This window comes from Rhinopithecus bieti, unplaced genomic scaffold, assembly GCF_001698545.2.
Source record: "Rhinopithecus bieti isolate Rb0 unplaced genomic scaffold, ASM169854v2 scaffold_7414, whole genome shotgun sequence".
Classification (NCBI taxonomy): domain Eukaryota; kingdom Metazoa; phylum Chordata; class Mammalia; order Primates; family Cercopithecidae; genus Rhinopithecus; species Rhinopithecus bieti.
The window spans coordinates 3,040,516-3,053,088 of NW_016806087.1; the positions used below are offsets into that span (position 1 = coordinate 3,040,516).

General features: G+C 47.7%; 1 protein-coding gene across 15 annotated transcripts in view; it reads right to left on the reverse strand.

The window, feature by feature from the left end:
* Positions 1 to 12,573, reverse strand: part of ATXN7L1 (ataxin 7 like 1) — a 282,375-nt gene that overhangs the window by 56,270 nt on the left and 213,532 nt on the right. For all 15 annotated transcript variants that reach the window (XR_001886125.1, XM_017874663.1, XM_017874662.1 and 12 more), the window contains one exon: positions 9,760 to 9,982. Coding sequence is in view for 12 of the 15 variants with exons in the window: in XM_017874663.1 (XP_017730152.1) it covers positions 9,760 to 9,982 (223 nt within the window). In the remaining 3 variants the exon portion in view is untranslated. The remainder of the gene's footprint in view (positions 1 to 9,759; positions 9,983 to 12,573) is intronic.

Below are 12,573 nucleotides of genomic sequence, written 5' to 3' on the forward strand. Positions count from 1 at the left end.
TTACAAAAACGTTAAACTTCTACTCTGTAGGCAGACAAGTGGGAGCCACCAAAGAGTTGTGGGAACAGCAGGGGCTCACATCACTCTAGTGGGGTGTGCGGGGTGGACTGGAGGATGGGCAGAGCAAGGGGCAAGGAGGCCAGGGAGAGGCGACTGCAAGAATCCTGCTGAGGAATGCAGGGCAGTCACAGGGGTAGGGACCTTGCAGTGTCTGCGGCTCCTCGGGTTGCTCGTATTTCACAGCCTGAGACGACTCCCTGTGTCTTCAGGGAGCCATCAATCCTGAGCCTTGGTCTTGCCCCCAGTTCATGCCAGCACCAGGCAGGAAGAGATAAGCCGCCCAGTTTCTCCCACAGGCGTCTGGCCAGGGCCTCTCAGTGATCGCTTCCCTCTCCATAAAGCGCTGGGAAGACTTCCAGAGCACTTCCACTCCCTCAGCCCCAGTCACTCCAGGAGGACCCGCCTGGTAATTCCAAGCATTTGGAGAGGAGCCCCGCCTACCTGGGGAGAGGGAGCCCTCCCCCACCTGCTGCAGGGCACGCACGGGAGGCCAGGGAGCCTGCTGATTTTTCTTTTGCTTTGGCTCATTTTCCTCCTGGAGCAGCAGGCTCATCTCCTGCATTTTTAATAGCTGAGCATATTTAGCATTCAACACACACGTGTGGGTTGATAAGGCCCAAAGAGAAGGCAACAAGCCATCCAGGGGAGGAAATCCTCCTCCTACCTCCTCTCTGCCTCCTACCCACCTCAGCCTACATCCATGGGTCTGAGTTCCCCATCAATTCGCCAGGCCAGACCAGGGTAGCCGAAGTGACAGCAGCTGGGAGAGTCAGACTGGCTGACTCGGTCACTGTGCCAGGGTCTGGTCCCATGGCTTAGCAGGGACTCATAAGTAAAGGCTGAAATGCTCAAAACAGCCAAACAGCCATAACTCTTTCTTGATTTTTACCTGGAGACCGAGTCATCTTGCCCACCTCCCTCTACTGTCATCAACTACATAGATGTCAACGCTGTGGGATGGTGGCCAGGTACCCCCGACCTCTGGCTCCCGCAGGGGTGGTCCCCACTGTCAGGACAGTGAACCAGTGGAAGGGGCCTCTGAAAGGCTGAGTGCAGGGCTGGGGATGCTGGGCAGCCTGTGAGTGCTGTCAGGCAGCTCTGCAGGGGACAAACCTGGTAACATGGCAATGCTCTCTGTGTTTTCCCCTTTCTTCTTCTTCTTCTTCTTGTTTTTTTTTTTGAGACAGTCTTGCTCTGTCGCCCACGCTGGAGTGCAGTAGTGTGATCTTGGCTCACTGCAACCTCTGCAACCCAGATTCAAGTGATTCTCTTGCCTTAGCCTTCCAAGTATCTGGGATTACAGGTGCCTGCCACTACACCTGGCTAATTTTTTGTATTTTTAGTAGGGGCAGGGTTTTGCCATGTTGGCCAGGCTGGTCTTGAACTCCTGACTTCAGGTGATCCACCCGCCTCGGCCTCCCGTGCTGGAATTACAGGCGTGAGCTATCACGCCGGTCTCCCCCTTTCTTGTAATGCAGTTTTTTTTTTTAACCTACTCAGCCACATAAAGGAGAAAATAACAAAACCACAGACCATTTAACCTTGTACTGGAATGCCAGGAGGTCAGCCTGATAGAGTAGTGTTTTCATTGCTGTACGTGTGAATTTGAGCTATTTGGAAAGGGCAGCCCTAACCTGCTGTTAAATCTAATCTAAGGGCCACGGTCCAGCATGGGTTGGCACCGCTTATGCTTTCTTGGCCAGGAGGGGGCGATACAGAGCTCACTTGGAGCAATGGAACAGAACTTGGGCAGGGGGCTCTCTGCACCGCCTAATGCAGGTCTTCCAGGTCTGTTTCCACCACAGACCCAGCAGCACCAGGCCAAGGGGAGAAACGAGCTGGAATTTAGCAACTCCTGTTGGGAGTGTAACTTTTAAAGAGATTAGAGGAGCCCAATTAACACACAATTGAATTGTAAAAACCAGAGGGCCCCACCCAGAGTCAGCGGCCTATGTGTCTAGATCCAGCAGCCACTAACCACTTCAGGCTACTGAGCATTTAAAATGTGGCTACTGTGGGGGTCAGGCGCTGTGGCTCACACCTGTAATTCCAGCACTTCGGGAGAGTGAGGTGGGTGGATCCCTTGAGCTCAGGAATTCGAGATGGTGAAACCCTAACTCTACAAAAAACAAAAATATTAGCCAGGCACAGTAGTGTGCGCTTGTTGTCCCAGCTACTTGGGAGGTTGAGTTGGGAGGATCACTTGAGCCCAGGAGGTTGAGGCTGCAGTAAGCTGAGATCGCACTACGGTACTCCAGCCCCAGGCTGGGTGACAGAGTGAGACCCCGTCTCAAAAAAAAAAAAAGAAAAAAAGAAAAAGAAAAAAAAGATTAAAAAAAAAGTGGCTACTATGACTGAGGAATGGGATTTCAAATTTCATTTAAGCTCAGTTCATTGAAATTTAAGAACAGATACTTGATTCAGTAATTAGAAAATGTTTAAGTCTATTTAGAACAACTGGGGTATGTCAATCTATTTTATAATCTCTAGGTTTTATGAAATCTAAAAATGGTGTCAAATATTGTCTGATGAAAAATTTAGTGTCCGGGCCCGGGCGGGTGCTCACCTGTACGTCCCGCACTTTGGGAGCCGAGACGGGCTGGACACGAGTCAGGAGATCGAGACCATCCTGGCTGACATGGTGGAACTCCCGTCCTACTAAAACTACAAAAAACAGCCGGGCCCGAGGTGGCGGCGCCGTAGGTCCCCAGCTACTCGGGGCTGAGGCAGGAGAATGGGCGTGGAACCTGGGAGGCGGAGCTTGGCAGTGAGTAGTCCCAGCTACTCGGTGAGGCTGAGGCAGGAGAATGGCGTGAACCTGGGAGGCGGAGCCTTGCAGTGAGCTGAGATCCGGCCACAGCACTCCAGCCTGGTGACAGAGCGAGATCCATCTCAAAAAAAAAAAAAAAAAAAAAAAAAAAAAAAAAAAAAAAAAAAAAGAAATTTAGTGTCCAAATTGAGATGTGCTGTAAGTGTAATAAAACACATGCAGGATTTTGAAGACTTATGAAAAGAAAATGATGTAATCTATCTCATTGATTATATGTTGGAATGATAGTATTTTGAATATATTAGATTAAATAAAATAGTCATGTGTCACTTCATGATGGGGCTATGTTCTAAGAAATGTAATGATAGGTGATTTCATCATGCTAACATCGTAGAGTGAATTAACACAAATCCCTGCACACTGGCCTGGGTGACAGAGCTATACCCTGTCTCCAAAAAAAAAAAAAAAAAAATGGTGACCAGTTCCACTTTTCCAATGGATCACCCTCTTCTTGCCGGTCCGGGCAGGATTCTGTCCTGTCAAGTATAAAAGGTGCTTGAACCTAAGCTGTATGGTACAGCCATTTGTTCCTAGATTACAAACCTGTACAGCATGTGACTGTACTGAATACTGTAGGCAATCATAATATAAGGGTAAGTATTTGTGTGTCTAAACATATCTAAATGTAGAAAAGCTACAGTAAAAATATGGTATAATCATGTTATAGGACTGCTGTTGACTAATACGCTTTTATGTGGCACATAACTTTTTTTTTTTTTTTTTTTTGAGGTGGAGTCTCACTTGCTTTGTTGCCCAGGCTGGAGTGCAGTGCCAGGATCTTGGCTCATCACAACCTCTGCCTCCCAGGTTCAAGCAAGTCTCCTGCCTCAGCTTCCTGAGTAGCTGGGGAATGCTACCACCATTATTATTATTATTTTTTGTATTTGTAGTAGAGATGGAGTTCCAGCATGTTGGCTAGGCTGGTCTCGAGCTCTTGACCTCAAGTGATCCATCCGCCTCGTCTTCCCAGAGTGTTGGGATTACAGGCATGAGCCACCATGCCCGGCCAATGACTATTATTAAAAATTAATTTCATGGCTGGGCATGGTGGTTCACGCCTGTAATCCTGGCATTTTGGGAGGTCAAGGCGGATGGATCATGAGGAGTTCAAGACCAGGCTGGCCAAGATGGTGAAACCCCATCTGTACTGAAAACACAAAAAGTAGCCGGGCATGGTGGTGGGCACCTGTAATCCCAGCTACTCAGGAGGATGAGGCAGGAGAATGCTTGAACCCAGGCAACAGAGGTTGCAGTGAGCCGAGATCACGCCACTGCACTCCAATCTGGGTGACAGAGCAGGACTCCAGCTCAAAAAAAAAAAAATTAATTTCACCTGTTTCTTTTGTACTTTTTTCCAATGTGGCTGCTTGAAAATGTAAAATTAACATATGTGACACACATTACATTTCTATCGGATAGTGCTAGTCTAAACAATTCTAGACAAAAGGTCAGCCATCTCCAGGAATGGAAATCTTAGAATCCCTTTCAATGGTCACATCTATTTCATTTAATTCAACAAATATTTACTGACACGAGTACCATGCTTGTTGAGTTGGTGAGCGGTTACCATACAGGAGGCCCTGCAGTAACTACTGGGCAGGAGGAAGACAGGAAGTGAAGTCTATGGCTGACCAGAGAAAGTGTCACATGTGAGGTAAAAATTAAGTGCTCTGGGGATTAAAAGAAAGGCGATATCATATCAGGTTGTTGGCAAGGAGGAAGTGAATGAGGAAAGGGCATTGAGAGAAGGTAGCCAGTGACATGGGCAATAAGAATGGTAAGGATTTTGGCCAGGAGAGAAGGGGACTGAATGCTGTGGAAACACTGGGCTTAGCAGACCCAGCGCCCTCAGACTCCTCTTTCCCTGTCCCAATCCTCCATAGTACCACCCTTGGCCTCTGTTCTTCTCACACCATATACCTCCCTGGCAGGCACCATCTATACCCACAGCTTCCATGCCCATGTCTACCTGATGACTCTCTAGTCCTGGCCCATACCTATCTCTTGACCCCTGGTTCCAAACATTCAGTGCCCACTCACATTTCTTTGTAGATATTTCTCAGACACTTCAAAATCCACTGACTTTCCAGCTGAACTCATCCTTCCCTTCCCTCCCTCAACTCTGGCCCTTACTGTCCTTTCCTTCAGGATCCTTCAGGATCACAACTCAGCTGTCCTAACCCCTTCCCTTGTACTCCAGCCCTACATATGACCCCCAAAGTCCTGTGGAGTTTTCCCTCTTTAATATTTATCTCACCCTGCCCCTCCGTACACATCACTGCCTGGAACCAGGCTGTCACCACACCTCGCCTGGGTGATACAATGTTCTCACCATTCTTGCTGCTTCCTGTGTGACTCCCCCAGCCATCCTTTTACATGGCTGTCAAGGTGACCAGACTACATCATAAAACTGCTCCTTTAATGCTTCTTTGCAATTTCCAGGGTGAAGTCCAAATTCCTGAACTTAACACATACAGCAGAACTTCATAATCTGGGCCTCACTCCCCTACTCAGTTTCACATCCTGCCTCTCCCCACATGCAAATACTTTTGCACATTCTGTTCCCTTTGCCTAGGACACCCTTCCTACTCTCTTAGTTAGAATTTTTTTTTTTTTTTTTTGGTGGTAAAATAGACGTAACATTAAAAATTTACCATTCTAATCCCATTCTCTTTGTCTACCTCCTTTCTACTACTTGTCCTTTGAATTTAGCAGAAGTGACCTTTTTTTTCTTGGCTCAATGCAACCTCCGCCTCCGGGGTTCAAGCGATTCTACTGCCTCATCCTCCTGAGTAGCTGGGATTACAGGCACATGTCACCACGCCCAGCTAATTTTTGAATTTTCAGTAGATATGGGGTTTCACCATGTTGGTCAGGCTGGTCTTGAACTCCTGACCTCGTGATCCACCCACCTCGACTTCGCAAAGTGCTGGGATTACAGGTGTGAGCCACCACACCTGGCCGGAAGTGATCTCTTTTGAAAAAACCCTTTCTGAGTCCTCAGCCTGGGTTAGGTGCCCTTCTCCTTTGCTACCGATCTCATAGTCCTTATCACTTTGGACTGTGTTAGCTTATGTTTCTATTTACAGACTCCCTAAGACAGTGTCTGTATCTTAACTTTGTATCCCCAGGGCTGCAGTGTACAGTTGTATAGGTTATGCACTGGGAGAGGAGGCCTGGCTAAGGAAGTGAGCAGGGGATGAAGGCCATTAGTCAACTGTGCACCTGGTATAGGCCTGTATCCAGACCGTTTTCTAATTTGCACAAAGGTGCTTGTGTGACATCAGTGGGCCCTGTGTATCCCCCGTGCTTGTTGTAGAGTTGGCACACATAGTCTTACAATAAGTGCTCATTAAATGTTGAGTAAAGATGGCTGGATGTTCCAGGCAAAGGTACCAGGGGTAGAGATAGGGGGACATCTGGCATAATAGGGTGGTACTGGATATTCAGTATTGACTTAGGGGGGTTGCAGCTAGTTGGCAGAGGGTCCCTTATGTTGGGCTGAGGGACTAACTCTTTAACACAGGAAGCAGTGAGGAACTTTGTGAATTTTTGATAGGACTGTGATATAGAATTTCAAAATATTCAGGCTTGAAAATGAAACTCAGAGAAGTAAAGTGACTTGTTCAAGGACACACAGAAAGTTAGAGGCAGGGCCCAGACTTGAACTTGCTTTTCCTGCTCCTAGCTCAGTACAGGTCTGGGGAACTGCACTCTGGGGAGCTGCACTCTGGGATACCTCTCAACTGAGGCTGAGCCCTCTAAGGCTCAAAGCCAAATCTTCCCAGCCTTGGAGACTCTATCTCTTCCCGGACACATGTTCCTGGACGTGTTGGGTAGATGGACGACAGCCAGGCAGATGGGAGGTGAGGACAGTTAGGTCTCCAGACCATTGCAGTCCATGGTTCGGCCTCATGCATGGCGCACCACTTGTTCTGTCCTCAGAATATTTACCGACTTGAAGGCATGGCAAATTACCCATGCTTTTCTCTTCTTCCCACAGGTAAGCACTCTAGTCTTTTCACTACGAGCTATCTCCCTCCTTACAAATCTCTTGGTTGCTCATCTCTGGACCTGGGCTAGTTTTTTCAGTTTCTCTCTTTCTGTTTCTCTCTCTCTCTCTCTCTCTCTCTTTCTTTCCTTCTTTTCTGAGACAGAGTCTTGCCCTGTTGCCCAGGCTGGAGTGCAATGGAGCAATCTCAGCTCACCGCAACTTCTTCCTCCCAGGTTCAAGCAATTCTTCTGCCTCAGCCTCCTGAGTAGCTGGGATTACAGGTGCGTGTCACTACACCTGGCTAATTTTTTGTATCTTTAGTAGAGACGGGGTTTCACCATGCTGGCCAGGCTCGTGTTGAACTCCTGACCTCGTGATCTGCCCATCTCGGCCTCCCAAAGTACTGGGATTACAGATGTGACCCACTGCACCCAGCCAGATTCTTTCAAAACCACTTTTTGCCCCTAGCTGAAGAGGACTTGACTGTGGCAGGTCTTAAGAAGTGTGTGTTGAGTTGGACTGGATTGAGTGTGGACAATGATTTGAACCCAATGGTCACCCTGAAGGTTTGCCTTTTGGGCAGGTGCTTTTTGGTGCTGTGGGGCTACAAGAGACCTCTCATTTGCTCTTTTACAAGGAGCATTCATTGATGATCTTCCCCGAGCTCCCTGGGTCTTCTCCTGACTTATGTGCTCCTTCCCTGGCTTCCCTTATTTTGTTTCTCTGTAGCTCATTTCTGGACTCTGAATAAATTACTTAATCATTTTTATCTTCACTCTGAGTCTGAAGAGCCATTTCTCTAATTTTTTTTTTAGAGAGATTTGTCTTGTCAATCTTTATCCCAGGATGGATGTCCTTTGGCACACATGATAATACAATAATAATGACATTATGCTAAATTATTTATTGAACATACACTATGATCCAGATACTGTGCCTACTATTTTATAAAAATTAGCTCACTTAATCCTCACAACAATCCCATGGAATAGAGCTATTATTGGCCCCACTTTACAGATGAGGAGACGGAAGCACAACACAGTCAAATAACTTGCCTAAGGTCACCCAGCTGAAATTTGTGCCCAGGCCAGTAACTCCAGAGCTTGTGGTTACATCGGGATACCACACAGCCCCAGTAAATAAACTCTCAGGCACATTCTCAGGTCACAGATAAGACGGATTGCAGGGTAGTGACTGGGAGACTCACATCGCTGGTGGGTGGGCAACCCCCAGTCTCAGGCTGAGTCTTCCCTAACCAGCTACAGCTTCCTGCAGGGTGGACCCGCAATCCCAACAACCCGAGGAGAACAAAGCTTGCCCATGAGGCCCAGCTGCGTGGCAGGTAACTCCTCCACAGCCATGCCTATACCTTTCCACTCCATCACAAGAGGCTCTGTAATTGATCTGACATAATTAGCTCTTTACTAAGTCATCATAATTTCCAGTGTGCAGTGACAAACCCATTGATGGATGATTTTACTCCACAGCTTGCCTAGGTATGAACTTAAGTGCAATTAACTGTCATTAATTGATGGAACACTTTTTTTCTTTAAATACATAAAACAGATGGACTCCACACTTATCCCTTCTCTGCCTTCTCAAGGCTTGAAAGATAAGCATGGAGGTGCTGTCAGAAGCCAGTTCCTTAAGTACTCCAAGCTGGGTGCCAACAGCATTTGAAGATATTCATCTTCCTTGTTTTAAGTTTGGCTTCCTAACTGTCTGTTCCACAGGCAACCTTTTCTGACTTTTTAGTAAGGGCTGAGATAACTAAATGAATTAAAAGCCTCAGATTTTTTTTTTTATTTTTTTTGAGACAGGGTCTCACTTTGTCATCCAGGCTGGAGTGCAGTGGCACAATCTCGGCTCACTGCAACCTCTGCCTCCCGGAATGAAGCAACTCTCCTGCTTCAGCCTCCCAAGTAGCTGGGATTACAGGCATGCACTACTATGCCCAGCTAATTTTTGTATTTTTAGTAGAGATGGGGTTTCACCACGTTCGTCAGGCTGCTCTTGAACTCCTGACCTCAAGTGATCTGCCCACCTCAGCCTCCCAAAGTGCTGGGATTGCTGATGTGAGCCATCATGCCTGGTCAAACGCCTCTGATTTTTCCACTGATTTTCCACTGTTTTTCCACTGATTTTCCACTATTCCACTATTCCACAGGACCTGGGACCCAGTGTTGGGGGTAGGGCCGCGGCTTTGCTCCACACCAGGCAGACTGTCAGTGCTTTTGATTTTACACCAGAGCTTGTCTTCACTGGGGTGGAAAATTGAGAGGTGGCCGCAGAACTGAGAAATATTTCCATGTTACCCTTTTCTTAGACACAACTTGGCTCAACTCTCAAGAGAATAAAAAAATTCCCCATCAGGCATAGGGTATATACATAAATATTTTTGAGACAGAGTTTCGCTGTCGGCTAGGCTGGAGTGCAGTGGCGCGATCTCAGCTCACCACAACTCCGCCTCCTGGGTTCAAGCAATTCTCCTGCTTCAGCCCCCTGAGTTGCTGGGATTACAGATACATGCCCCCATGCCTCGTTACTTTTGTATTTTAGTAGATACGGGGTTTCACCATGTTGGCCAGGCTGGTCTCAAACTCCTGACCTCAGGTGATCCACCCGCCTCAGCCTCCCAAAGTGCTGGGATTATAGGCGTGAGCGTGGCCCATATGGTACTCTTAAGGTCCCACATGCCCTCTAATATTTAGGTTTATCTTTCCATCATTTTGGGTTTCTGTCCCTTCATTCCTCAGTCCCCCAAATTCCTGCATGTGACTCCTAGGAACAAAGCCAGAGGGTAAATACTGTTTCCCGTGGTGACAGGAACAGCAGGGGGGACAGACAGCAGCTGGCTGCCAGCCAGCTGACTCACCATGGTTTATCCCTTGATCCTTTCGCAGGAAAGACCGTGTGCTGTTTGCTGCTGGAGGTAAGTAGATTGTCTTTGGGCGTTTTGAATGGCTTTGAGGTGCTGCTGGCAGAGTGATGGCCGCTGAGACAGGCTTTTGTTTTCACCTGTACTAGTGATGTCCTGGGATTGGAGGCTGGAGACACTGGAGAGGGAGAAGGTCTACACATTGAACCGTGTCTTCTCTCTACAGGGGCAGAAAGTAGAGAACTCAGCACAGCATCTGTAGCAGGTGAGGGTCTCACACACTGACATACATTCAAACACACAACAGGCAGAGAGAAGCGCTTTCCCTGCAGCATCGGCATCCCTGAAGCCTAGGTTCTGATGAGACGATTTGTCTTGACATATGCTCCTATTCCACCAGCTAGCAATACTTATGTTCTGCGTTTCTGTATCAAATGGCATGCTCAACTAACATCAAGGTTCAGCCGGGAGGCATTTAGCAGGTCATCTTTCTGCAAAACTACTTCCACAGGAGTAGCAGAGGGACACCAGGTATCACCTGAACAGTGGGATAACCCCACATAGCCAAAGCAATTCCTAGACAGCTACACAGAGGCCACAGGTCCATCAGAGCAGTGGACAGGGCAGGACTCTCAACAAACAGGAAACTCTTGAACCTAACACTCTGCAGGAGCACTAAAGTAAGAGGGACCAGCAGGCTTGAATCAAAGGGACTTTGCGAGCGAGGAAGTGGCCCAGCAGCTGTCCTGGGACTGAGAGGACAGTGTCGACACACTCCTGCTATGGCCTCCACGAGGTCCACAGAGGGCCACATGCAGGAGGGTGTCAACGCTTGAGACAGAATCTGCAATGTGGGGCATGGACTTGGGCCGGCGAGCACAACTTCCTGAGGTTCTACAGAGAATACCAGAGCTCTGGGCAGAGATGCATCACTTGTTCACGTTCTGTTAGCCCCTGCGCTTTCGACTGAATGGGCAGGATGAGGATACTGACCAGGACAGCAGATGCATGAAGTAAAGTTCTAGTGTGCACCCACTATGGGGTTCTTAATTGTTTTAGAGTAGCGAATCTGATAAAAATTTAAGACCCCAGCAAAATGCACTTTTACACCTATCCAAAAACTTTGTACATGATTACAGGAAGGAATCCCAAACCCTAAAAAAGACAAAGCTTCTTGAAACCCTAAGTCCTCTCTGTCTCTCTTATGTCTCACATATAATTAGTGCTTAATTAACATGTGTTGAATAAATAAATGAAATTATAACAGATCTCCTGAACTAGAGATCACAGATCTGAAAATCTGGCTGAATTTGATAATGCAAAATGTGACAGACAAAGATGGCAGATCATTCTCTCTCCAGCCCAAAGCTGAGCCTAGGCTTCTCTCATTAGGGCACCTTTCCTGGATGCTTTTGCAGGCACCCTGACCTGGGAGACACAAGCCTACACCTGTGGCCAGCTGCGACAGGAGTCTGGGGTTTCTCTGTGCTCCCTTGTACCAATGGGTTGCCAGGCTGTCTCAAAGCAGACTGAATTTAGTCTTCTGATGCAATGGGAATTAGGAGGAAGCAGATTTTTGAGGATCATTCAATTGCTGCATTTTTTTTGCTTGACCAGTGCTCATATGCTGCCTACACAGAATAAATTTACAGGGTACTTTTTCCTCATTGAATCAGAGTAGACCTTTGCATCAGCTTAGTTTTCAGAAGCCATCCTGTTGAAGCTTTTGAAAACAAAGAGCTAGTTCTGAGGCCTCTGTTTTGAGGGCTGGGAGCCAGGAGACCTGGGCTCCCACTCCAACCACACATACACAGTATTAGGCTTGGGCCTTCAGTTTACCACTGAACCTTCCTTGGTTCCTGTGTCTTTATCTGTGAATGAAGTGGGTCCCTAGATGGCTTCAAAGCCTCCTTCCACTCAATCACCATAAATACAAGGGATACTTATACCTGTTCCTTCCCTTCTCATCCCTCATGATTCCTGGATGTCAGAGCAATAATAACAGCTGAAGTATTGAACAATTTTACTCAGGCGAGATCTTCCTTGGAGGAATTCATCCTTTGTAAAATTGTACTGGCCTTTACAACCCCTGTGAGACAGGCAGGAAGCAGCCAGGCATCTCCACCCTCCTCACGGCTGACTGGCCAAAGGAGACCCAGAGAGGTGAGCTGATTGCCAAGGTCAGGGCTACTCAAGGATCAGGATGCCTCTGTGCCAAGTACATAGGCCTAGCTGCCTCTCAGGAAGGCAGGAAACTAGGTGAATAAAATTCGAAGCCAGAAAATTAGAAAACGCAGAACTTAGAATCACTAAAGGTTACAACTGCATCTTAAAAGTCAACTTGTGTGATCTTTCTGATAGATGAGGTTATCAGTTGCCAGCCTTCGGGTTAAAGCTAGTTAGCAGCAATCCTGAGACTAGAACCAAGTCTCCTAACTTCAAGTCTATCGACGTTCTGCCTCTCAGAAATGTCTTGTTTAGCAGTTTGTTTTTCGGCAGAGGCTTCCAATATGAAAATAAGACTTTGGGCCGGGCGCGGTGGCTCAAGCCTGTAATCCCAGCACTTTGGGAGGCCGAGACGGGTGGATCACGAGGTCAGGAGATCGAGACCATCCTGGCTAACACAGTGAAACCCCGTCTTTACTAAAAATACAAACAATTAGCCGGGCGAGGTGGTGGCGCCTGTAGTCCCAGCTACTCGGGAGGCTGAGGCAGGAGAATGGCGTGAACCCGGGAGGCGGAGCTTGCAGTGAGCTGAGATCCGGCCATAGCCCTCCAGCCTGGGGGACAGAGCGAGACTCCGTCTCAAAA